This window comes from Ctenopharyngodon idella, chromosome 21 (assembly GCF_019924925.1).
Source record: "Ctenopharyngodon idella isolate HZGC_01 chromosome 21, HZGC01, whole genome shotgun sequence".
Taxonomy (NCBI): Eukaryota; Metazoa; Chordata; class Actinopteri; order Cypriniformes; family Xenocyprididae; genus Ctenopharyngodon; species Ctenopharyngodon idella.
The window spans coordinates 21583446-21611428 of NC_067240.1; the positions used below are offsets into that span (position 1 = coordinate 21583446).

The 27983-nt window shown below is 38.2% G+C and overlaps 2 protein-coding genes across 11 annotated transcripts in view; one reads left to right on the plus strand and one right to left on the minus strand.

Moving 5' to 3' along the window:
• The window catches only part of amot (angiomotin), a 78464-nt gene extending 70048 nt beyond the window's left edge, over nt 1–8416 (plus strand). For all 7 annotated transcript variants that reach the window (XM_051877595.1, XM_051877596.1, XM_051877597.1 and 4 more), the window contains 4 exons: nt 1758–1948; nt 2406–2785; nt 4085–4336; nt 5078–8416. In XM_051877595.1, coding sequence (XP_051733555.1) covers nt 1758–1948; nt 2406–2785; nt 4085–4336; nt 5078–5193 — 939 coding nt within the window. In that variant the 3' untranslated portion in view covers nt 5194–8416. The remainder of the gene's footprint in view (nt 1–1757; nt 1949–2405; nt 2786–4084; nt 4337–5077) is intronic.
• A 257-nt stretch (nt 8417–8673) lies between these two features.
• Nucleotides 8674–26027, minus strand: LOC127503601 (mitochondrial fission factor). Of its 4 annotated transcripts, XR_007927124.1 has the most exons (9): nt 25984–26027; nt 25233–25499; nt 15665–15774; nt 15289–15383; nt 13675–13854; nt 13238–13303; nt 12929–13004; nt 9629–10378; nt 9023–9157 (listed from the first exon to the last, which is right to left on the minus strand). XR_007927124.1 is itself a non-coding variant. In XM_051877605.1 (8 exons), the coding sequence occupies exons 2-8, from the start codon at nt 25486–25488 to the stop codon at nt 9026–9028; spliced, it is 915 nt and encodes a 304-aa protein (XP_051733565.1). In that variant the 5' UTR covers nt 25489–25499; nt 25984–26014; the 3' UTR covers nt 8674–9025. The 4 variants fall into 4 exon arrangements, 3 of the variants coding, with proteins under 3 accessions (XP_051733565.1, XP_051733566.1, XP_051733567.1); XM_051877605.1 differs by lacking the exon at nt 9629–10378 and having other exon boundaries at nt 8674–9157; nt 25984–26014; XM_051877606.1 differs by lacking the exons at nt 9629–10378; nt 13675–13854 and having other exon boundaries at nt 8674–9157; nt 25984–26014.
• Nucleotides 26028–27983: the final 1956 nt, after the last annotated feature.

Consider the following 27983-nt stretch of genomic DNA (forward strand, 5'->3'; position numbering starts at 1 on the left):
TCTGACTCAAAGACAACTAAACATTATTGCCTTTGCATCCTTTTATATGCATATAAACGCCTTTGCATAGTTTTATATCATCTGAAACTGTTATGGCAACGGGGAAGAATGCAAGTGCAATAATTTGCATTATTTTAATGTCATGTTGTGCTTTTTATACATATATATATATATATATATATATATATATATTTTTTTTTTTTTTTTTTTTTTTACATAAAATCTACACAGTCGAGATGGTGATATGGACATGGATATGGATATGGCATTACAGCTCACCCTGTAAATACAGCAAATTTAGTTCAAAAACAACTGAAAGTTGTGACCCAAAGATGAGTTTCATTTACAATAATCAATCCTAAAATTTGGCATTTGAAACGTAACTTTTTTTTACTTTCTGCATCAGTGGCATGCACACTCAAGCTCCGAGGATCTCACAGTTCTTGGCTCATTTTGAGTCAGAATTCAGTTAACTAGAGGCTCGCTCTGAACGGATCATTGAATCAGTGAGTTGTTGACTTGGGCAAGTGAGTTGTTGACTGCAATTGGATCAGTCGGATCGCAAATGAATCATTCGGTGTGATTTGCGAACTGGTTTAACAGGTTCATTGAAAAGAATCAGTGCGTTCACGAATCAGACACTGCTATTGCATCTCGGAGCATGTGACGATTTCTTCAGTTCAAAATAATGAGTAACGATATGTTTTTATGAAATGTAGTGGAGTAAAAAGTACAATATTATGCTTTGGAATGTAGTCAAGTAAAAGTTTCTCAAAATAAAAATACTCCAGTAAAGTACAGATACTTGAAAAATATACTTACTTACAGTAAAGTAAAAATACTTTGGTACTGTCCACCACTAGTTAGGGGTTTAGTATTTGTTTCAGCATTGTGTAGGCCAGTGGTTCCCAAACCTGTCCTGGAGAACCCCCAGACCTGCACATTTTGTATGTCTCCCTATTTCTGACACACCCATTTCAGGTCTTGCAGTCTCTACTAATGTGCGCTTGATTTGAATCAGGTGTGATATATGAGGGAGACATACAAAAAGTGCAGGGCTGGGGGTCCTCCAGAATTACAAAACACAACTGATTGTATGTTAGAATGTTGCTAAGCTACTGGTGTGGTAAACTCGACTCTTGTACATATTGATTCTGATAATGTTTGAGGTTAGCATGTTGCCAAGCTAATGACTCAGGGGCCGTTTTTAACTAAAGACAAAACTTTTTATGCGTTTTGGCCGTTTATTTACATGACAACAGTGTTTTGGGAGCCTGAAAAATAAAAATTTTGAAAATGGGTTTCAAAGTGTTTTTGTAAAACAATACTGTTAGTGTCTCTGTGTAAACTACAAAAATGCAAATTTGTGAAAATGGTGACGTCATGCGTATTTATATATTCAGTCTATAGGTGTGTAGTGTTTCTTTACAAAGTGACATCGCCAACTACTGCCCTGATATACAGCGTTTTAGTCGTTTTTGCGGATCTGTGTGAACAAGGAATGTTTTGACAATGTTGTCGTTGGTACGTGAAAAATCCAAACGAAAAACTTTTCCATTTTTAATACATTGTCGTGTAAACATACCCTCAGTAAGCATAAAATACACAGCACAGTCAATCAATCAATTTAGCACTGATGGCAACACTAGTGTTGATTTTGTCTTGTTTAGCTAGCTTAAATAGGGAAAAAATAGCTATTTTTAGTCAGAATTGAAGATTTCTTAATGGTTCTTCCTTTCTTTCTCTTGCTCTCACAGAGGCATGGTGGTTCTCAGAATACAGTTGGTCCTGAGTTCAGCACAACGGCTCTAATGGAACACCTGAGAGAAAAAGAGGAGAGGATTTTGGCCCTGGAGGCTGACATGACCAAATGGGAGCAGAAATACCTGGAGGAGAGTGTCATGAGGCAGTTTGCGCTGGACGCCGCTGCATCTGTGGCCACACAACGGTACTCAAGTTTACTGCTATACACTAGCCAACCCTGTAAGAATATAGTAAGTCATTTAAGATTTCTCTAGAGGATCATCCTGAAAACTAAGTGAAAAGATATTTTTAACTAAAATGGACATAAAATTATGAGTTTGCAAAACAATAACTATAAAGTGCACTACAGTACGAATTCTCGGTACAATAGAATGTGTGTTCATTTACCAGACACCTTCATTCAAAGTGAAGATATGAATTATTACAAATACTGAAACTATATAAAATGAAACTAAAAGTTCTAATTACTATTAGATACAAACGAAAGTAAAACTATCTATGCATGATTAATGAAACTAAATTGAAATTAAATAAATAAATAAATAAAATAACTAGTTACATTTTACTGAAAAAATCATTTTGGTGTTTGTGGTTAATGGTTTTGGTCATTGTTTTTGTGTGTTAACTTCTAACCTATCCAGAGACACATCCTCTGCCATCATCAGCCACTCCCCCAGCAGCAGCTATGACACTTCGGTGGAGGCACGTATCCAGAAAGAAGAAGAGGAGATTCTCATGGCCAATCGGCGCTGCCTGGACATGGAAAGCAGGATCAAGAACCTGCACGCTCAGATCATAGAGAAGGACGCCATGATAAAGGTGCTGCATCAGCGCTCACGCAAAGAACCAGCCAGCAAATTAGATACCCCGGCCATGAGGCCCTCCAAGTCCCTCATGTCTATCGCTATGGGCACCGGCAGCTCCAGTGGCTCCGGGCTGCTGTCACACTCTCTGGGCCTCAGTGGAAGCAGCCCCATCACGGAGGAACGCAGAGAAGACCGCAGCTGGAAGGGCAGTCTGGGTACGTGAGCCCAGTGTGAAGTGAGAAATAGATCTGAAATTACAGGTGGGACTGTTTAACCCTCAGAGAAGCCCCTGTTGCAAAAAAAAAAAAGTAATACAATAATACATATTTTTACTAATAATGTAACACTGGAGACTGGGGTAATGGCTGTTGGAAATTCAGCTTTACCATCACAGGAATAAATTACATTTTAAAATATATTCAAATAGGAACTAGTTATTTTAAATTGTAATAATATTAATAATATTACATTAAACGTTACAAAAAAAAAAATCCAAACTTTTGGCCGGTAGTATATTTACTATTTGAATCTCCCTACATTGGCAGAAAAATTGCTGTATTTTAATATATATTTAGGTCTATATGTAAGGGATAATCCACGGCTAACTGTGCATTAAACAATGTTAATGCATGACATGGATGCAAAGAACCACCTGATGTGAAGAGCATTCAAAACATTTAATGCACAGCTAGCTGTGGATTATCCTGCTTATACCATGGTCATTTGCCAGCATTGACAACTTAAAGCGGTTACTGATGTTTGCAGCACAATATTTGACCAGAAGGGTAAATTTTTTTATTTTTGTCAGTTACGACTCGTTAGATCTAGCATTCTGCCTGCTTTGAATCAGACACAGAGATAAAGTAGTGCATAAGATTACATTTATTTGAATGAATGAATTATAGCATTTCTGAATTCATTATCGAGAGAGAGAGAGAGAGATGTGTGTGAATAACCTGCGTCTGTTTGGCGTCTCTCTATTAACAACGAAGTTGTGAGTTTAACTGCTTCAAAACCAGCAATGTTTCTTGTTGCCGAGAAATGTGATGTAGAGATTCAGTAGCTAAGCTAATTCATCAATAAAAGTTGCAGGGCAGCGTTGACTGGTTTCTGTGTTCCTGAATGTTTCTGTGCGCGCAAGCGTGATCTCTGAGTGACGTATGCGTGTGTGTTTCAATGAAACAGTGCATTAATATAGAACGGTGATTAAACTGATTTGGAACTACCTGTGCATTAGACGGTTTAATTGCACACCTTCCAGATAATCAGAATCGAGTATTCAGACAGACCATGGTATAATTAAAAATATAAACCTGAGATGTGTGTAAATTTTCCTGAATGTTTCAGAAATGCAGCAGTGGATCCAGATTCAGCTCTGAATTGGTCATTTTACAATAATATTAAAGCATATGTACTTGTATACCAAATTATAAAAGTGGTGACATTTTGCAATAAAATGAATGTATCCTGTCTATTTGTTCACTCAGTCTGAATTGTTCCTTTTCATGTTCCAGGTGTTCTGCTGGGCCCAGAGTTCAGAGGTGACTCTTTGAGGACAGAGTCCATCTCCTCCTCTCCATCTCCAGTCTTGCCCTCCACTCCCATGCCAGCTGCCACACACTCAAAGACTGGCAGCAGAGACAGCTGCACCCAGACGGAGAAGGGTCAGGAGGCCAGCAAGCCGAGCACACCCGCCCTGCAGAGCGTTCCAGGACCCAGCCGGATCAGCAGCCCAAGCCCCATCTACATACCCGACCGCATCGCTGGTACAGCTTACACATGCACAAAATCATGTTAAAGGGTATAAACCAGTGTGTTCTTCAGGTTTTGTTTTTCAACGGGAAACCAACTAAACAACCAACAAATGGTTGAACAGCATTGAGCTGTATGTTTGTCTTTGCATGCAACTGGTGAGAATGCAATGGAAAGTTACGGAAAGGAAAAATAGACAAAATTTTCAATTAAATTACTTTTGTTTTTTTTTATAACAAAATTATATAAATTTGATTATATAAATTATTCAGTAATACATTGAACATGCAATTCATGCAAACGGTAACTTTAATACTCTTCTGTGATGAGCACGTTTTTAATTTCTTAACTAAAATTAATTTTGATACTTTATGCACCCCTAAAAAAATAAATGTCAGGGTGATTCAACTGTCCTGATATAGTTTTGAAGAAAAAAAGCCTCCTTAAAAGAATGAAAACTGGGTAGTTTGGCTTTTTTTTTTTTTCTTAGATAAAATGCACTGGAGGAGTTTTGTTAAAATAATATTATAAATATTTAAATTATTTACTGCATCATTCATGTGATGCAGCCAATGTGCATGCAGAGCAAAGGTTAAAAGTTTTTCAAAACCTTATGAAACCAACATGAATACAAATAGTACATTTAAAAAAGAAACTAGCACAAAACTAGCTTGTTAAAAGATTTTTTTCTTTACCTTGGACACTCTTATTCACCAGTGACCCATAAACATCTGCATGCGTCTTTGTCTCTACAGATGTGCCAGTGTTTCACACCGGTACATTAGAAAGGAGAGCGCCAGTGCAGTCACTCCCGCAGCAGAGCCTCCCGCCACAGGACGTGGACAGCGAGATGGTGGAAATACTCATCTGATCACACACATATTGACAAAGAAACAACTTAAAGCAGGTGAAGGATTCCTTCTCTCAGTTACATTTTCAGATCAAGATTGTCAGGACAGAGGGGTTGTTTAGGAACAAACTTTACAACAATCAGCGAACAACAATATACAACAACATTTTTTTTGTACAGTATTGTCTGGTGGACTTTTTTCCCCTCCAGACCCTCGGACCAAATGTACTGGCATAATTTTTTACATTTATTGCACTACTTTGTGTTTGTATTTACTTATTTTTTGGTATGCAATTGTTTTGTAGTGTGGCACTTGAGTATCTTGCAAAATGATGAGTAGCCGAACAGTTGTTACATGTAAATACTGCATCGGAATACTGTAAATCTGAATGTCGTAGGGCCTTTTTTATTCTAGGACGCAATGTCTGTACGGCATGTTCTGTATGGTTCACAGCGCACTGTTTAAGAGCAATGGACCAACAAGCATTCACCTGTGTGTCCAGAAGCTCCAGAAGTATGTGAAAATATGAGTGACCCAACTGGTTTTGGGTTTGTCTGTATGAAAGTCTGTAGTTTTTCAATCAAAACTGAGGTCCATCATTCCAGTAGAGCTACAGCAGCCACAAACGTGCCTTGGTTGAGAGGTACCTCACACACCGGACTTCCAGGTCTGTCCTTTCACATTTTGGAAATCCTCCAAACCTCTCGTCAACGTGATGGTTACTCTGAAGTCATTTTTTGATAGCTTTTTTTCAGTCTTGTGGTTGCAAGACAGACATTTAACTCTTGACCAAAGGAATCCGTAAAAAAGACGCAAATTATACGCACATTTTTTAAATAAGGGCCAAGCAACGATCCTCAGGTTATTAAGAGGGTCTAACCCAGGGGTGTCCAATCCTGCCCCTGGAGGGCCACTGTCCTGCAGAGTTCAGCTCCAACCCCAATTAAACACACCTGAACCAGCTAGGCATACTAGATACCTCCAGGCAGGAGTGTTGAGGCAAGTTGGAGCTAAATTCTACAGGACAGCGGTCCTCCAGGACCGAGTTTGGACACACCTGGTCTAACCTAATTCAAAATTATACGGATGTGTAAATGAAATTATTCCATGAAATCAGGAAATATCTATGAAACCATCTGATTTTACTGCTTTCATAATTTTCTCATGTGCTTCATAGCTTTTGGAATTTCTTCCGACCTCTGGATCTGAATTTGCAAGAGATTTTCTGTTTGACGCTAAGTCTCTGACGTCAATGTGACGTCTGTTCGATGTGTCCATTTTCATCTGGAACATGTTACGTTTAAGGTGTTTGCACTTCTGAACCACATTTCTAAAACATTCCCTGGCAGATGTTACAACAACATTTAGACGATTTATTTAATTCACTTAGGTTTCTCAGGTGCTTATACACAAATATGACCATTAATACACAATGCTGTCCAGATGATACTTGCATTTACAGATGCCTCACGATGTGTGCTCACTGGGGTTGTTTGGTGATATTTGTCATTTATGCATAAATGAATGAGCAAGTTTGAGTTTCTAAAGCAGGTCATTATTTCAAAAAACTCAAAAGCATGTATAAATGACTACACTAATGTTCTAACCCCTAACTTTGAGCAGTTAAAACTTGGCACTAAGCATATTCTGCCCCCTGTAAGACACAAATCATTGTGGCATAATACCACCTGTGCTGCGTTCAGCCCCGACAAAACGTTGCAAAACGTTTAAGCGGAAACAGTGGTGTGTTGAACACCCCGTTCTGATGACGCAAGAGTTGCAACTATGGCAGCTGAGAAGGCCATTCTTTGTGTTCCTGATGAAGTCAGTATAAATACGTGTTTAACCCGGAAACCGTAGCAAAACGTTGCGCACTGGTTTGAGCTTGAATGTGCCCCTGGAGAAAGAGATCTGTTAGCATTCCATTTCCTCTCAAAGGTCCTTCTGGTGCAGGTAGTGTCGGTTTGAGCCAATCACCTGAGCCCTAAATGCCATGTGCCTAATGTGGAGCCATTATATGATGCTTTCAAAAACACAGGGCTAAAGAAATGTGATCCTACATAGCAGTTTCATATTTACAGTTCAGTTTTTGGGAAAAACAAACAAACAAACAAAAAAAAACATTCACGTCATCACATACAAGTCTAAAAGCTTTTAAACTTTTTTTCAAAATTATTTAAATATATTTCCCTGAAAAACAGATTCAATAGCATTTGATATTATGGAAACAAATTTCACTGTAGTTGATTTCACATTTAATTAATTTTGAAACATGGACAAAATCAAATTCATTTACAAGTATAAGTATTTGAGCACAGACAGTCTCAGTTTAGCACACTGTGCCTCGGTACTTGACATTTTGTACACTTTTTTTTTTTTTTTTTCTCATTCACTTGAAATAGAAACTGGTTATTTTTACTTCCTTCCTGTCTTTCCGTTTTATATAAAATCTAAAAACATTTCCGGCACTGTTAGATCATCCATTGTCAAAACACTCAATGGAGTATTTAAGACCGTTTCAGCAAGTTTGAAGAGCATTCATCTAATTTAGGCACAAACTAAGACAATGGACCTAAGAGTGGACTGAGACAAAGGTGGGACAAAATGCTGATAAACATGCACATTACATTTAAAATAGGTTCACTGAATGCAAACTGATACTGTCCACATTAAAATGCTTTCAAATTGTCATGAAATTCTACATACAGAAAAAGCTAAACTAAACAGAGTTAAAGTTTGTGCTGGTCAGTCTAGCTGTGAGGATAATCTAGTCATGGGAGTCAAGATTTCATTACTACATTTATCAGTTTGTTCCACTTCAAGCCTCAGTGTAGTTATCTAAACCTATCTTGATGGTCTTGCTACATTTGATACTTTAAAGTTTGAGCTTCTAAAGGAGAACGTGTCGTAGTCCATCTCAGGACGAATTACAAGAATGTGTTTTTGTATTATTGTTTTGTATAGTATCTACCCTTTTGTCCCAACAATGGGCATTTTACGTATTCTTTTCTTCACAAGGAATATTTTCATTCATTTCACTAGTATTCATTACAAAATTTCACTCTAGTTGCTGCTTGACAATTAATTTGAATTAAACTGTATTCCTGTTCATAATTTCCCATCTTATCTCATGCAGATGTTGGATAAGGCTTTACATTTTTCACTTGGTTTATAGTCTAAAGTGTTTCAGTTTTTTTCTCCTTGGTTAATTTAATTTTTTAATAAACTGATCCAATTGCAGCATTTAGTTGTTTTCTTGTTTGTTTTTTGTTTTGTTTGTCCGGCATCACGTGCATGAAAATTCAGCATATTTATTTACTACATGTTAACATTTAGAGAAAGAGGAATCTAAGAATTTTTATTATTTTAAATATACATTCATCAGGCTAGGCAAATGCATTAAAATGGATGAAGGCTATTCAAATGCCTAATTGGAAGAAAAAAGAAAACTAAATATAAACCCTCATTTATACTTTAATAAAGATTGAGGCTGTAAAGCATGCAGAAAAATCTCATTTATGTAGTTTGCAGAATAAATCCAATACAAAAACTAGCTATTAGTCTGATCAAAAGAGCCAAAGAGAGACAGCAGTATTTAATGACATCATCTGTCAGAAAAACATGCTCGAGTTCCCTCAAATCATTTGTAGTTTAAAGTGACCCATGTCACTACCATGGTCATACAATGCGCATATATTCGATGGTGCAAACACTCTGAAGACAGTCCTCTATAGGAGCGGTTTATCATAATTGGGATGGAACAAATGTATCCATGTAAATCACTAACACATATGTGCACAGTTTTGTACTTCCCAGGCTCTGGTGCTCTTGTAGTGTTGTGAGGGTGAGCCGTCATCTGCGCATCCACAGCCAGCCATTGATCAGACAGGCAGACATTAATAGAGAAAAGAGCACCAGCTCTGTCTGTCTGCGCTCTGCGTTCTGTCTCTCCAGACCTGCTATCCTCCTGCTCATCTTCACCACCTGAACCAATAAAAACCAATGAACACAATCAACGTGATCCACAATAATACACTGCTTAAAAAAATTAAAAGAACACTTTTTAATCAGAGAATAGCATCAAGTCAGTTAAACTCCTGGGATATTGATCTGGGGTGTGTTTCCCGAAAGCATCATTAGTCAACTATGGTCATAAGTCCCATTGAACTCTATTGGTAACGACGGAACTTGCGACCATAGTTTGCTTTGGGAAATGCACCCCTGGTCAGTTAAGTAGCAGAGGGGGTTGTTAATGAGTTTCAGCTGCTTTGGTGTTAATGAAATTAACAACAGGTGCACTAGATGGGCAACAATGAGACAACCCCCAAAATAGGAATGGTTTTACAGGTAAAGGCCACTGACATTTTTTTTTCCCTACTCATCTTTTCTGACTGTTTTTCACTAGTTTTGCATTTGGCTAGGGTCAGTGTCACTACTGGTAGCATGAGGCGATACCTGGACCCTACAGAGGTTGCATAGGCAGTCCAACTCCTCCAGGATGGCACATCAACATGTGCCATTGCCAGAAGGTTTGCTGTGTCTCCCAGCACAGTCTCAAGAGCATGGAGGAGATTCCAGGAGACAGGCAGTCTAGGGGAGCTGGACAGAGCCATAGAAGGTCCTTAACCCATCAGCAGGACTGGTATCTGCACCTTTATGCAAGGAGGATCAGGATAAGCACTGCCAGAGCCCTACAAAATGACCTCCAGCAGGCCACTGGTGTGAATGTCTCTGACCAAACAATCAGAAACAGACTTCATGAGTGTGGCCTGAGGGCCTGACGTCCTCTAGTGGGCCCTGTGCTTACTTGCCTGGCACCATGGAGCTCGACTGGCATTTGCCATTAAACACCAGAATTGGCAGGTCCGCCACTGGCGTCCTGTGCTTTTCAGATGACAGCAGGTTCACCCTGAGCACATGTGACAGACGTGAAAGGGTCTGAGAAGCCGTGGAGAACGTTATGCTGCCTGTAATGTCGTTCAGCATGACCGGTTTGGTGGTGGGTCAGTGATGGTCTGGGGAGGCATATCCATGGAGGAACGCACAGACCTCTACAGGCTAGACAATGGCACCCTGACTGCCATTAGTTATCGGGATGAAATCCATAGACCCATTGTCAGATCCTACGCTGGTGCAGTGGGTCCTGGGTTCCTCCTGGTGCACGACAATGCCCGGCCTCATGTGGCGAGAGTATGCAGGCAGTTCCTGGAGGATGAAGGAATTGATACCATTGAATGGCCCCCACAATCGCCTGACCTAAATCCAATAGAACAGCTCTGGGACATTATGTTTCAGTCCATCCGACAGTGATGCCCTGGTCCAGATCTGGGAGGAAATACCCCAGGACACCATCCATCGTCTCATTAGGAGCATGCACCGATGTTGTCAGGCATGCATACAAGCATGTAGGGGCCATACAATGGTAGTGTATTTCTTTCTTTCTTTCTCTCTTTCTATACACGACACATATATATATGTGTGTGTATATATATATATATATATACACACTTTTGAACGGTTGTGTGTGTGTGTTATATATATATAACACACACACACAACCGTTCAAAAGTGTATATTATATATATATATATATATATATATATATATATATATATATATATATATATATATATATATTATATATATATACCAATATAAGTATATACACACACACACACACTACCGTTCAAAAGTTTGGATCTGTAAGATGTTTTTTGCAATAAGTCTCATGCTCACCAAGGCTACATTTATTTGATCAAAACGTTAATATTGTTAATATTACAACTTAAAATATTTTTCTATTTTAATACATTGAATTCAGCTTCCATTACTCCAGTCTTCAGTGTCATATGATCAATGTTAAACACACTTGTGCTGCTTAATATTTCTTTGGAAACCGATACATTTTTTCAGGATTCTTTGTTCTTTTACAGCATTTATTTGAAACAAATCTTTTGTAACATTGTTTTTATGGTCACATTTGATTAATTTAATTCATCCGTACTGAATAAAAGTATTAATTTCTTTAAAAAAAAAAAACAACAAAAAAAACCTAGTAATAAACTAAAAAAGCCAAACCAATATTTTATGGGAAAAAAGAACCAGCTCATAAAGTGTCATTACATGTGAATTGGACTACATTCCTCATGTTGCATGTTTGTTTTTCTGTCCTTCTGATTATCGGTCTTGGCTAATAATAATTTGGTAACAAACTCTAAAATGTCCCAACTGTTTCTCTAGTGACCAAATTCTAAATGACTAGTGACAGACCAAAATATCAACAGGTCAATTAATATGGGTCCAAATTAACCATCGAAATTAATATGTAATAATGTAACATTGTGTCAAAAACAGATTTGTATATTACTGTATGTACACTTCATTTAATACAAAATATTTCATACTGAAAAATTAATTGTGCAAAATCCTCTCTTCCTCATTTTCCAACTTTACACATTTTTATTTTTGTGTAGGTTAATTTTGTATGTTAAGCATTAGGGGGGTGACAAGACAGCTCATGAGAAGAGACACGAGATTGAGTTCACGAAGATGAGACGAGATTTTTACACAGTATTTTCAAAAAATACTCAATGCAAAATACATAGCTAGAAAAATAGTCTGCAGGTGCATTTGAAATGTTTTAGCTAATCATCTTGTAATGAATGTCATTTCAGTTCTACTTCCTGAGTATGAATTATCATATGCTGTAAAAGACAACAATACACAAGCACTGTAAAAGGTTTTGCATCAAACTCAACTGCCTGGCTTCTCTCCTGTATGATTTCAGTCTCTTCAGACCTTAGAACTGTACGTGATTTATGAACTTCTACAACTTTTGACCTCCTCCTAACTGAACTCCTTTCCACAAATTGATCAAAGAAAAACAGCATAAATAAAAATGTATAACATAGTTTCTTATTAAGTGCAAACAATAAGTGCAACCATAATCAAAGTACTCTTTTTAAATATTCTAAGTGCAAATAGAGACCAAATTTTGATACAGAGCTAAGAGATTGTTACAATTACACAGCCCAGCCTAAGATAGCTTTCATATTGGGAAATATTTGCATGCATCAGGGTGCCGCTTTCAAAATGCAGGGTATTGAAATCGTGTTTGAATGCATGCTCACGTTTTACTTACGCGTTCGAGATTGCACATAATCTGAATTGGGAGTGGCAGTGCTGAGCGCAAATTCTACAAGATAAGACATTTGTCATACGTTAGGCTGTTGTGCAATGAATCCTCCACCATGGTCTTGTCAGTCATCTTGTCACTTACTCTCATCACGAGATCAGTGAACTCTGATTCCTGCTGCACTACATACGACTCTGCTGCTCATGTTGGATGAGCTGGATGGGACTAAAGTGACCGTTATCCAACTGAATTAAATTGTTTTTATTTCTATAAAAAGCAAAACGACAGTGGAGGCGTAATATAAATGTAGCTGTGACATATTCAATACTAATTTCACCCTCACACTCCATCATGGCAATACCACGAGACAGCTTTTCGCCTCAACGAGAAATCTCATCACATTTTAATCTTGCGAGATCTCGTCACACCCCTATTAAGCATACAGCTTTTTATATATGTTACACAATATATACATTTGTGTAATGTTTATATAAAATAATGTATGCTTGAAATACAAAATTAACCTACGCAATAGAATAATAAAAATCCTGGGTTCATAGGAATGCATTGTTTCTCAGTGAAATTTGAACTTGTGGTCAGTGTGAAGCTCAAGCACTGACCTGTCTGCGGAGCACCATGAACTCAACAGCAGTACCAGTGTCCTCTTCAGGACTAAGCCAGAACTCCTGCGAGGCACTGTGGGATGGAAAGTGACATTAACAAAGACACTTCAAAGTCTTTCCACCGAAACATACTGAATGCCCTCCCTTCCATCACTGGTGTAACTAATTCAATAGGCTTCCTCAACACTATCCATTATGATAAGTCTCTCCATTAACAACTAATCAGGAAATGTTTGCTTGCTCTAGGGTCGCCATACAGCAGCATTCCACTATTGAATACATGGAAACTGCATGAGCCACTGTCACCTTGTCCTGCTCTGGTCAGGTTGAACCTCCGCAGCCTGAGAGGGATTGTTTTCCAGGTAACCAAACCTTAAAACACAAGAGAGACACCAGGAACCAAAGCAGTCCACATTGAACATGGTTTTGTGGAAAAAAAAAAAAATCCATTCAAAATTAGTAGAAAGGCGGGACTAAAAGCTCAAAGCTTTAGAGTGTTTCAGGTGCTTGTTAGATGCTCAGGTAAAGTAATAGCAGGGAATCCACTCAAAGCCCAAAGCTCTGATGTGAATCTGCAGGCATGAAAGTGTACCAACTCTGAAAGCCAGACAGGAAACCGAATTCCATCAAAAACAACCAAACAACATGAGTTCAAAGGTCAAAGCAAATAGCTGAAGGTTGAATATCCCAGGTTAGCAGGAAGGGGAAAGGCAGGGAGTGCAGGATGAGGATCCGTGTGTCACCTGGAGGAGTACTTTTTAGTGACAGTCTGGAGGAGTTTCTGAGATGCCTGCTGGCCCAGCTCCTTCGCGGCCTGCAGCATGCTCTGTGGGGACAGCAGGCTGGGCGGGATGGAGGGATGCCCTGGGGGCTTTGGCGGGGACGGGTCTGTATGCACGACAGGTGGATGTACAACACTGCGGCTATTGTGGACAGGGCAGGAGAGGCATGGACATAGAAGTGCACCGCTGTTATTTAAAGACTGATACTAGGACAGCTGTAATACACAAACCTGACAGTGTTTATTTGCACAGGTTTGTGTCTCATCGGGTAAATAAGCATCTCCTTTAAAGCAGGTGATGTGAACTGACCAAATGCAACAAACAATCTCACCTGCCCTCTAGTGGATGTTTAGTGGCAGTAAGGCGTGTATATAAAGGCTATGAAATGAATACATACTGTAGTACTTTAAAATACTTAGGGAAATTTTTACATTAGTGTAGCTGACAATAAAATACATTCAGAAAGTTATTTAAAACTGAATTTAAAACAGTATTTGCTAATTCTTTTATAATTATGAATACTACTTTCATGAGCTCATATTAATTGAGAGACTACATGGAATGTTCTACTTTTAAAAATTTATCTGTCACACTGTAGGACCATTTAAAATGAACTAGGAAAGTCAAAAGTGGTGAATAAAACAGAGAGATGCTGACCTGTTACAGGGCCTAAGACATACACTTTCACTTATACATTGTATCTTAAAATCCTGATATTGACAATAAAAATCCATAACATTGTGTCAACTACAAATTTGTATATTACTGTATTAGTATACATATTGACAAATAAGTGTGCAAAATCATTATACATGTATATTGTGTAAAATATGTATATTCACAGAAGTATTGACAAATTAATTAATTATGTGAAATATATATATATATATATATATATATATATATATATATATATATGTGTGTGTGTGTGTGTGTGTAAGATTTATATATCCTCCTGACTACTTTTTTAATCACCAATCAATTTTTAGGTTTCAGGATTTTTTTTTATACCAAACTTTGTATAAAGATGATTTTCAACTGTGTTATGAAAGACATAACAGAATGCTTAATGGTTTCCCAATATATACAGTTTATCTATACACTGTATCTAATTTGCATAGTAATGTGTTTTTGGGGCAACATGTAAAAATCGGAAAAACCGCCCAGCCCTAGTGGACATGTATGAAATCAATGTCCTGTTTCGTAACAGAAAGTCGTATTTTGATTAGAAACCCCATAATATTTTCCTGAGATGTTGATTTATGACAAACAATTTGAAAATTAGTAAGATTTAAATAATTACAAAATATATTTCCATAAGGATGTTAAATTTAATCACTAAATTAATGTCAGCCATTTTTAAAGACCAAGGAGAGGGAGTGGTCATGGTGAAACTTTCAAACATTTGGTATCTGTGAAAAGCTCTGAATGTGCTCTTTACAGGACATTCAGACTTAAAATGGTGACATGTAAGGTCATAAAATGTATTTGTCAGCTTCTTTATATATGACAGATCACTATAACTCTATAATGATTTCATTCCCACTAAATGATTAAACATTGAACTGGACTTACGGAGACTGGGAGCGGAGTGTTTGTCTGGAGTGTGTGGGGGTTCCAGGTGGGGTTCGACCAAAGGCCTGGTCACTATAAGACCTGCGAAGTGGACTCTGTGTGACATTACAAGAAATATCATGAAATGGAATGAACCCCTTCATTGACATTTATATATTTTGTTAAATGGCTCTAACCCTAACCCTAACCGTTATCATGGAACCTTCAAATCTTTATTAAAAAAAAAAAAAAAAAAAAAACCTATTAATATAAACATCATATTAAAAAAAAAAAAAACTCTGATTGGTCACTTTACGTGTTTGTCAAGCTGTTCTTCTGCTTTGTTTTGTTTTGTTTTTTTTGCCATTTAGTCAAAGGTCTGGCTATGTGAGACTACCTGAACAGGCTCTCTCATGAAAGCCTCCCTGTCCCAGGATCCGTGCTGCAGGTCCCACATTGATGAAGTGTGTTTGGAGAAGAGAGGTCGTGGACTCATATCAGGAGCATCTGTTAAAAAAAAAAGTTCAAGATTTAAGAAGCCATATTTTGGAAAAGTTTGGAATAATTAAGATTATGTTTTTGAAAGAACTCTCTTATGCTCTTATGCTATATTTAATCAAGAATACAGTAAAAAAAAAAAAAAAAAAAAAAAAAAAAAAAAAAAGTAATATTTTGAAATATTACAATTTATCTATTTACTATTTTAATAAATTTAAAAGAGGTCATGAATTGAAAAATCAAATTTTCCTTGATCTTTTGACATATAAGAGGTAATTGTACTATAAAATATCCTGTAAGTTCCAGAACTCAAAACTTCCTCATTAGCCCAAAACAGCTTTTACTGAAACCAAGCTCCCAAACCGACTCATTTTGGATTTTGTCACATTATTATGTCATAGTGCGACAAAAGAAGAAGCCTCTGCAGAAGATCAACACCTACTTCTACACCATTGCCGATGCTGATTCAAGCATGTCATGTAGTAGTAAATATGAGACAGACGCAAACACAGGATTACTTCAGCAACAGAACGATAGAGATGCCTCCGAGAATTACAAGACCTTTTGAAGTACCAAATTGTTTAAAAACAAAATAAAGCGTGGATTAACTTTATTAACTAATTTTAACTTCCAGATCACGTCAGTAAGACACTGTTCATTTGTTTGCTTCATTTTAATGCAGATTCATATTTAAACAAACACAGTTTGACGCAGGCTTTTCAGAGAGACTAAAAATAAAAGATGATGCAGTGACGACTTCATTGGAGCCAACACTAAGTAACAATGCTTGAGCCCCTGCCCCTTTGATCGCGAAAGTGCCCTTTGCCCTTTGCGCCCGCATCACGGTGCCCCCTCGTTCCCATTTCTCCCCCCTGGAACGCGATTTCTACCGAACCTGACAAACATGGACAGCGAGGACCAGCTCTCCCCACTGACTGGCCAGCGATAGGAGCATGAACTGCTGCTATGGATACTTTGAGCATGGAGGGCGTGAGGCTCTTGTCCAGACACTCTTGGAGAAATGACAATATCGAAGATATTTCACACTCGACCGGGTCTTCGTTCCAGGACGTACACCAGGCGACAAAGACTGACCATTTTTGGGCATAGAGGCATCTAGTAGACGGAGCTCTAGCCTGAGAAAGAGCCACTTCGTCAGCATGTAGAGGCGTTCGGACAAAAGCCCGCCCTGGTGATTTGTAGGACACCACTGTCATGCTGTCCGACCGGACTAAGACGTGGTATCCCTTCAGGACCGACAGGAAAGCCTGGAGGGCCCGACAAACTGCTAGCATCTCTAAGCAGCTGATGTGTAGCCGGATGTGACTTTTCATGGGAGTCACATCCTTAGACTCCTGAATCCTTGACGAGTCCAACGATACCAAACATGCTAGGTTTCGAAAAGTTGTTCATGGGTCATTTTTTATGATCTCATACATATAAATGTCTATAACTCCAAAAAACGAAATGAGATATTTGCACCAAATTTAACACACATGTATGGGGTCACCCTGAGGACACATAAAAAAAATTGGTTGGATTGTGCCTCTTGGTAGCGCTAATTGAACAAAAAATGAAATTTCCATTAACTACAATACAGTATTATGATATAAAATGCTATATTATATGAATGCATTGATGTACCATTACGAAACTCAGGATGTGCCATCGGCACCATGCTCTGAAGGCACACAATAGGTTTTGAGACAGCGCCTCCTTGTGGTCAAATGTTATAATGAAATTTTAAAAAATGCTAATTTATATAAATGCGGCCTTTTTTAATTAGACTGATCTTAACTAATTCTGTGGGTCATGCTGAGAACATTGATGCCAATTTTCAGCCAAACTTCCTGTGAGTCCTTTTGATTTTCTTTAAAATCATAGTTTTTCAAACTACTCTTAAACCGTTGCTCTAATTTTCACCAAAATCGAATCGTATCATCTTTAGACCATGCTGGTAAAATGTTATGGATTTCGTGTTGATAGACGAAACCTTATTCATTTCCCACAGCAACAAATTAGAGGCTTAATGCCAAATGACTCGAGGCTGTATCTCTACAATGCTTTTACATATTGACACCAAACTTTGCGAGTGTCATTGTCACCTCACTCTGACCATACCTCATTAATTTAATCACAGTGCCACCTATTGGTCAAAAGTGATAAACCAGTAAATCTTTATTATTGACTGTATTTGATTTTTCAGCTCTTTTGCCTAAAATGATCTTAATAGGTATTTAATTGTTCACTGATGCACTTGGTCTGATGCTCACAGCTGTGTTGGCTGGCTGTGCCTTATTTGTGCTTGGCCCCATAATTGCTGCTTGCAGCTATATTTGTAATTGTTACTAGTAAGAATAGAATTGTAGAGCTCTCTAATTGAATTCTTACTAGTAAAAATGCAATTACGACGAGTAACGCTGGGAACAATTTAAGCTAAAACGGCTTGCCATACGTTTCAACTAGTGCCAATTGAATTCTTGATATCAAAAATTCACATTTTTACTAGTAACAATGTAATTATTGATATCAACAATTGAATTTGAATGGCATCCTATGGTGACATTTCACTAGTGAAAATACAATTACACATATCAAGAATTAACATTGTTACTACTAGTGTTATTGTTACTGTGTGTGTGTGTGTGTGTATGTATTAGGGCTGTCAATAGATTCATTTTTTTAGCTCACACTTATCGTGAAATTAAGCATACACCATTTATCTTGTTTAACACGTCCATTTTGCCATCATTGCCTATGTCCAGCAAGGTAAACCATCAGATTGAAGTGTGATTTTCACAAAACACCAAATAACCAAATGATATGATTTCATATACTTCATACATTTATGTACACCAAAGCACCCATTTAAAAAAAAAAAAAAATCCAGAATTCACAGTGTATAGCAACAGCAAAGAGCTTGTTTACATTTTAGACAAGTCAAGTTGCGACACTGAACAGGACCACATGGATATGCCAAAAAACCTAAAACAACTGCCTTGACCTGCATACATACTAAAGTACACAGCAACATACACAGGACAAATCCAAACATTATCCTGAATGTGTGTGAAAACAACGTGAATGTACTGAAATGTGCCTGTGCAGAAATACGTGTGATCAGTGCGTCAAGAGCGCTCATACATTATTTGTTTGTCCATCGATATAACGGACTCACGCGTGCTCCGCAATTGTCTTTACGATGATTGCAATCCTCATCCAATCAAAACTTTCATACCGAGAAGCTCGTTTGCTTTATCCAGTAGGGGTTCAATCTTCAGCTGGCTGGCAGGAGCAGCCACTGACAGGTCACGTGACCTGGTGGCAGCTGCCAGTCTGATTCTGGCAGGTCTGTCAGTGGTGGGCTGGTGGCTGGCAGAGTGTAACACGTTCCCTATCACTCTTGCTGCACGGAAATAAACAATTTTATTATTATGAATATAATATTATGACTCTATTCTTTTGTATGATTGACGTTTTAGGTGGGTTTATCTCAATTAAAGCAGTCAAATGACCGTGATCTCAAATGGTTGAAACTGACGCTCGCCTAGCCAGCCAGCCACTGCTGAGATGCGAGTATAACGCATTCCCTATCACTCTCGCAGTATGGAAATACATAATTTTATTATTATGAATATAATCTTAAGACTCTATTCTTTTGTATGATTGACGTTTTAGGTGAGTTTATCTCAATTAAAGCAGTCAAATGACCGTGATCTCAACTGGTTGAAACTGACGCTCAGCCCAGCCAGCCACTGCTGAGATGCGATTATAACGCGTTCTCTATCACTCTCGCTGTATGGAAATACATTATTTTATTGTTATAAATATATTATGACTCTATTCTTTTGTATAATTGATGTTTTAGGGGAGTTATTCCAATTAAAGCAGTCAAATACTGGTTGCTTACTGACGGTCAGTCCAGCCAGCCGCGGTGAAGCTGCGAGTATAAAGCGTTCTCTATCACTATTGCTGCATGGAAATACATTATTTTATTATTAAAAATATATTCTAAATATATATATTCTAAAAATAAATATATTAAAATATGACTCTATTCTTTTGATGAAATTGTCTAGCTTTAATGATAATTAGAATAATTTTATGATTATATAGGCTATGATTTATATACATTTATTTATTCAGACAGTGGTTGGCTGGTTTAGGTCCAGTGAAGCGTCAGTTGCAACCAGTTGAGATCACGGTCATTTGACTGCTTTAATTGAGATAAACCCACCTAAAACGTCAATCACACAAAAGAATAGAGTCTTAAGATTATATTTATGACAATAAAATTATGTATTTCCATGCAGCGAGAGTGATAGGGAACGCGTGGCTGGCTGGGCTAAGCGTCAGTTGCAACCAGTTGAGATCACGGTCATTTGACTGGTTTAATTGAGATTAACCCATCTAAAACGTCAATCATACAAAAGAATAGAGTCATAATATTATATTCATAACAATAAAATTATGCATTTCCATGCAGCGAGAGTGATAGAGAACACGTTATACTCGTTTTTTTGCGTTAAATGTGTTAAATTATTTTAACGCGTTAAGGATTTTGAATTAATCGTATGCATTAACGTTGACAGCCCTAATTATATATATATATATATATATATATATATATATATATATATATATATATATTACACACACACGTACATATACATACATACACTGTGTTTCAAATTATTATGCAAGTGACATATCAGTAGAATTTCAGTACAATAAACATTCAGATTTTAGTTTTTCTAAGAAAGTGTTTGTTTGTTTGTTTATTTATCCATGTCTTTTTAGATAACTGGTATCAATCTCAGACAAATTAGTTTGCCAGGTACTTAGGTAAATGGAAACCCTACTTAAAGATGTTGTTCCACATTATTAAGCAAGTCACAGTTCTCATGCAATGTGGGGAGGAAGAAAGATCTTTCTGAAGATGAAAAGCATGAAATGGTGCAATGTTGTGCAAAAGGCATGAAAACAACTAATATTGTCTGAAAACTGAACGCAGATTATTGAACTATCATAAGATTTGTGAGTGATTTAGAGCACAGCAGAACTCGGACAGATAAAGGCTTATTAAAGGGTTAGTTCACCCAAAAATTAAAATTCTGTCATTTATTACTCACGCTCATGCCGTTCCAGACCTGTAAAGACCTTCGTTAATCTTCAGAACACAAATTAAAATATTTCGTTTAAATCTGATGGCTCCGTGAGGCCTACATAGGGAGCAATGACATTTCCTTTCTCAAGATCCATAAAGGTACTAAAAACATATTTAAATCAGTTCATGTGAGTACAGTTCAATATTAATATTATAAAGCGACGAGAATATTTTTGGTGCACCCAAAAAACCAAAATAACGAATTATTTAGTGATGGCCAATTTCAAAACACTGCTTCAGGAAGCTTCGGAGCATAATGAATCAGCGTGTCGAATCCACAGTTCGGAGCGCCAAAGTCACGTGATTTCAGCAGTTTGGCGGTTTGACACGCGATCCGAATCATGATTCGACACGCTGATTCATTACGCTCCGAATCTTCCTGAAGCAGTGTTTTGAAATCGGCCATCACTAAATAAGTTGTTATTTTGTTTTTTTTGGCGCACCAAAAATATTCTTCTCGCTTTATAATATTAATATTGAACCACTGTACTCACATGAGCTGATTTAAATATGTTTTTAGTACCTTTATGGATCTTGAGAGAGGAAATGTCATTGCTCCCTATGTAGGCCTCATGGAGCCATCGGATTTAAACAAAAAGATCTTAATTTGTGTTCCGAAGATCACAGGTGTAAACAGGTGTAAAACGGCACGAGGGTGAGTAATTAATGACAAAATTTTCATTTTTGGGTGAACTAACCCTTTAAGGAAAGTTTCTGTCAAACAAGTTAATTGTATTAAAAGGGCAGCTATAAAAAAAAGCCAGTGTTGAGCAGCAAACAGGTATTTGAAGCTGCTGGTGTCGCTGGAGTCTTGAGAACCTCTCCATGCAGGCTGGCAATTGTGCGTAAAGATGCATTTTAGCCACCACTAACCAAACCTCACAAAGAGAAACATTTACAGTGGGTGTAGGACATTTTCAAACAGTTTTATTGCTGTGGTGTTTTTTTGCAGCATGGGATAGTGCATAGTGCATTGTATTTCAGAAGGCACTATCCTTCTTTTTATACCATAGCTGAAAATGGCCAGGTATGAACTCCACATATCTTGCAGAAGTCATTTTGACACCCTCAGAGACCCTAAAGGGACCTTCCATCTCACTTCCCAATATTCCAGCCCAAATCATCACTCGCCAGCTCCCTGCTGACGTCGCAGTCTTGTTGGAACGTGGTGGCCATTCACCAACCATCCAGAAATCCATCCATTTAGACCATCCATTGTAGTACGGCATTCGTCAGTGAATAAAACTATTCAAAAATGAGTCTTCATGTATTTCTAAACCCACTGTAAATGTTTTTCTTTGTGAGGTTTGGTTAGTGGTGGCTGAAATGCATCTTTACGCACAACTGCCAGCCTGCATGGAGAGGTTCTCAAGACTCCAGAGACACCAGCAGGTTCAAATACCTGTTTGCTGCTCAACACTGGCTTTTTTTTTTATAGCTGCCCTTTTAATACAATTAATTTTTTTGACAGGAACTTTCCTTAATAAGCCTTTATGTGACCGAGTTCTGCTGTGCTTTAAATCACTCACAAATCTTATGATAATTCGATAATCTCCATTCAGTTTTCACACAATATTAGTTGTTTTCATGCCTTTTGCACAACATTGCACCATTTCATGCTTTTCATCTTCAGAAAGATCTTTCTTCCTCCCCATATTGCATGAGAACTGTGACTTGCTTTATTAAGCAAGTCACAGTCATGTGGAACAACATTTTTAAGTAGGGTTTCCATTTACCTAAGTACCTGGCAAACTATTTTGTCTGAGATTGATACCAGTTATCTAAAAATACATGGATAAATAAACAAACAAACACTTTCTTAGAAAAACTAAAATCTGAATGTTTATTGTACTGAAATCCTACTGATGTGTCACTTGCATAATAATTTGGAACACAGTGTACAGTATCTCACAAAAGTGAGTACACCACTCACATTTCAGCAACCATTTTAATATATCTTCTCAAGCGACAATACTATAGAAATGAAAATTTTATATACTTTAGAATAGTCAATGTGCTGCTTGTATAGTAGTACAGATTTACTGTCCTCTAAAAATAACTCTACAGCCATTATTGTCTACATAACTGGCAACAAAAGGGAGTACACCCTAAGTGAACATGTCAAAACTGTGACCAAAGTGTCAATATTTTGTGTGAGCACCACTGTTATCTAGCACTGCCTTAATCCTCCTGGGTATGGAATTCACCAGAGCTGCACAGGTTGTTGCTGGGATCCTCTTCCACTCCTCCATAATGACATCACGGAGCTGCTGGATGTTAGACACATGGTGCTTCTCCACCTTCCGCTTGAGAATGCCCCGCAGGTGCTCAATAGGGTTCAGGTCTGGAGACATACTTGGCCACTCCATCACCTTCACCTTCAGCTTCCTCAGCAAGGCAGTTGTCATCTTGGCGGTGTGTTTGGGGTCGTTATCTTGCCATTCACCCCAGTTTCTGAAGGGAGGGCATCATGTTCTGCTTCAGAATGTCACAATACATATTGGAATCCATGTTTCCCTCAATGAAGTGCAGTTCCCCAGTCCCAGCAGCACTCATGCAGCCTCAGACTATGATGCTACCACCACCACGCTTGACTGTAGGCAAGACACAATTTTCTTGGTCTTTCTCACCAGGGCGTCGCCACACATGCTGAACACCATCTGAGTCAAACAAGTTTATCTTAGTCTCATCAGACCACAGGACATGGTTCCAGTAATTCAAGCTCTTGGACAGGTTGTCCTCAGCAAACTGTTTGCGGGCTTTCTTGTGAGCCAGCTTCAGAAGAGGCTTCTTTCTGGGACGACAGCCATGCAAACCAACTTGCTGCAGTGTGCGGCTTATGGTCTGAGCACTGACAAGCTGACCTTCTGCTTCTGCAACCTCTAAAGCAATGCTGGCAGCACTCATGCGTCTTTTTTTTTTAAGCCAGCTTCTGCACCTGACGCATAGCACGAGGACTCAACTACTTTGATCGACCCTTGCGAGAACATGAACATGATGAATAGGACATGTGGCTTTGCATGGTTAAAAGATATAGAGCTGTTATCACTTAGGGTGTACTAACTTTTGTTGCCAGCTATTTAGACAATAATGGCTGTATGTTAAAGGTGCAATATGTAATATTTTCTGTCCGCTAGAGGCCTATTCAAAACAAAGGCGTAGCTTGATGACGCCAAGTTTGAGTGCGGAATCTTGAGACATGTGGTCTTCACTTCACAGCCGGTGGAAAACAATTGGGATAGGACTCGGGAAGAAATCATGTTCATGGATTTGATTATTAACGTTACTGTAGTATGAAGCAGAGCAGGACCGAGTGTTGTGGGAGCTGAACGAGGCCACTGGAGCGATTGCACAACACGCCTCACGAGCAGCGGAACTTTTACTATGCCACAGTCGCCGGCAACTGCTTCCACTTTTCCGGTCAAGCGTATGAGGTAACACAGCTCTGTTTATCATATAAGATACATTTGAGTGTGTTGAAAATGATGTTATAAAGTGTGCGTTCGTTCGGTGGCTGCTGTGAGACACTTGTTGCACACTGCAGTAAGCTAGATCAATTTTAGAATATCATATTAAATGCTGGATGGCTTGTGTTGATAAATGGCATGCAATTAATTTTAAATCGTATTGTATGATGGAGAAAATGCTGTATTACTGTTACTAAAAATAAAGCTGCATCTTATTATGCTATGTTAGCTACTTCACAAAATAGTGTTTTTCTCTGAGGCATGGTAAAGCATGGTACTCGCAAAAAAATCAAGAAAATTAGATTTAAACAATAAGACTAAACGTGTTGAGCTATATAACAATAATTTGTTTTCTGTCTACAAATCAAAACAGTTGTTCCCTTGTCTATTAAAACATGTAAATATTAAAGCGTCTTTGGTGTTTCCATGGTTTCTACAAAATAAAACCGGAAACCGAGGGTAACGCGGGTATGACGCAATTGACAGGCGACTCCTCACACGTCCCGGAGCCTTGGTTAAAATATCAGAATGATTTCAGAAGGATCATGTGACACTAAAGTTAAAAATTCAGCTTTGCCATCACATGAATAAAATCACATTTCAAAATATATTAAAATAGAAAATAGTTCTTTTAAAATGTAAAAATACTTATTATAACTGTTTTACTGTATTTTGATCAAATAAATGCAGCCTTGGTGAGCATAAGATAGAAAATTTTTAAATTATTATTTTAAAAATATCTTAATTATTTCAAACTTTGTGTGCAATTACCATATCTGACCTGTAAATCATTACTGAACACAGTTTTATACTAGGAGCAATATGAAATATACCTGTTAAGGCGAGTCTGTCTGGTATGTGCATGCTGTAGGCAGCAGGCAGATCTTCAGGTCTTTGGTCTGCAGGTTCGTGCGCGTTGGACGCTGAACCGACCCTCAGCCGCTCGGGCACGCGCATGCTCTGGCTGATGACCTCAGTGAAGTACGGGTCACGCTCGCGCATCGGCGGACCGTCACCAAAATACCCCGTAGATGCCATAACTAACCTAATGCCAGTAAAGGGAATTAGACTAACCGCATGGCTCAACATCAAATGTTAAGCTGCGTTACGTGAGCAAAACAAACACACAGACTAAAATAGATTACAATATAAAGTGGTAAATAGCAAATATTTAAGACAGAAGCTGCTTGCTGATTGTTATATGTTAAAAGTGTTATGTGTTAAAAGCAGTCTTTGACCCATGTGTTCAGATACATGGTCAACAGTCAAAATCATTCACTCATGACCTACAGGTAAGATAGACGTCGATATTGGCTAAGCAGTTTAAATATGCAGTTCATATTTCTATATACCAACACACCGATCCGAATATTAACAGAAACCTGTTGATTACAACTCGTGGGGCTAAATTTGTCAACTCATACATGGTTATGAGTCCACGACTCGGTCTAAACGGTTTGGTTTCGGTTTTCCAGCCAGATCTTTGAACATTTACTAGCGATATATTATAGGCAAATTGTTTAAGTGTCTTTTTGGCTTAATATAAACACTTCTTTAAACTTCCAACAAGCTGTTTAAACCCACCTTCATGCAGCTCACGGCGACTGACGTATGTAACGTCGTATTACTGCGTGCAAAAGTGGGCGGTGCATTCATTTTCAATAGAGACAGCGCATTTAGTATAATCTGAAAACCACGCCCACCGGGGGGGGGGACAATCCAACCGTCGCATTGACTTTGTATTGCGTGAGGCTGCCTCCTTGTCATTTCTGACTTATTCCAAAAAACAGAACAATGCCTAAAAGCTGCTGTGTGACAAGGTGTACAGCTAACAAAATAAAAAAAATAAAAAAACAGAAATAAGTTTTTATAAGCTGTCGACCCCAAAAAACGAATGTTTAAGGACACAAAAGTGGATACAGGCAGTGAGACAGATCGCAACGGGTCATATTACTATAAGAAATACATTGGAGGGGAACGTAATCGGCGACATCATATGCTAAACAAACAAACAAAAACAAACCATTCATTATTTTTAACCATGTCAAAGAATTATTTCACCTGTCGCCGAATACGTTCCCCTGTGTATTTCTTATAGTAATATGACCCGTTGCGCTCTGTCTCACTGCCTGAATCCACTTTTGTGTCCTTAAACATTCGTTTTTTGGGGTCGACAGCTTATAAAAACTTAGTTCTGGGTTTTTTAGCTTGTTTGCTGTACACCATGTCACATAGCAGCTTTTAGACATTGGTCTGTTTTTTGTTATAAACCAGAAATGACAAGGAGGCAACCTCAAGCTATATAAAGTCAATGGGGACTGTTGAATTGTGCCCCCCCCCCCCCCCCGGTGGGCGTGGTTTTCAGATTATGACGTGTGTCGCTCTGTCTCTAAAATTTGACCGCGGACCACGCGTTAGCCAATCAGAAAACTCTGTGTGTTTGGAGGCGGGACTACCGCTTGTCCAACTCTGGGGTCCATTCTTCGTACCTCTGGCTAATTTGGTTCTTCAAACGAATTTGCGGATTGGATTAAAATATCTGGATTAAATTATCTGAGATTACAGCGCGTTCTTGTGTTCCTCGAAAAGGGCAGATGCACGATCAGCAATGCAGCGACTGGCTGGCGTCAACAAGTATACGTCTCTGCAGGACAGTAATAGGAGTTACCAGATCAGTGGGCGAGGCCAATAAACAGAGGGGCGTTTTGAGAGCCTTACCTGATTTACCCACGTCTGAGTGTGGGTAGGGTGAAGGGGAACATTTTCATTGCGTGATTTATAAACACCCAGAGGCTCTGTAAGCACCCACCAGTTTGAAAACACCCACAAATTCAGAAACGCCCACTTTTGTTTCGCAGAGACCTCATACTCGGCGTCAAGACAGCAAAGTAGTGACATCACATAATTAAAAAGACACCCGACGAACAACTTGACGAATTACTGGACCTTTATAAGAAAACATCCAAGCAACCAAAACGACATAAAAGTTATAATAGATCAATGAAATGTGCACTGTTTTTTTTTTGTTTGTTTGTTTGTTTTGTTTTGTTTTTACATGATTTACAGGCTATATTCACGATTTCTATTTGTACAGGCTTTACATTTTTATTTCAATGTTGAAGCAGTTTTTTTACGTGACAGCATTAATTAAAGTTCCTTAAGGGTCAAGATCAAGTTATCTGCATCTCAGTGTGCTGCATCAAGCAACTCCCATAATAGCAGTCGCTGTTCAAATTAATGCACGCACGGCATAGAGTAGACTGTACATCATGTGTGTGAAACCCCAGTAAAATGATTAGGTAATTATTCCCTCACGAATGAATCTCTCAACGAGTAAAACTGGCTGTGTCTATGATAGACTGCACAACATTATAATATTATTTGCAAATTTATTTTTGAATCATTATTTATTGTCCCTGGTTCACATTAGGGTACGCTTGTAAGAAGTATAGCAGTGGCTGGGACAGACTTTAAGCATCACCTCCGCTTAAAAAGATGCCATCTAATCCTATTTACATGAAATAAGCCTGCTTCTGAGCAGTGTAACGGTCACTTAGAGCATTTACAGTAATTCGAGGTAGAAA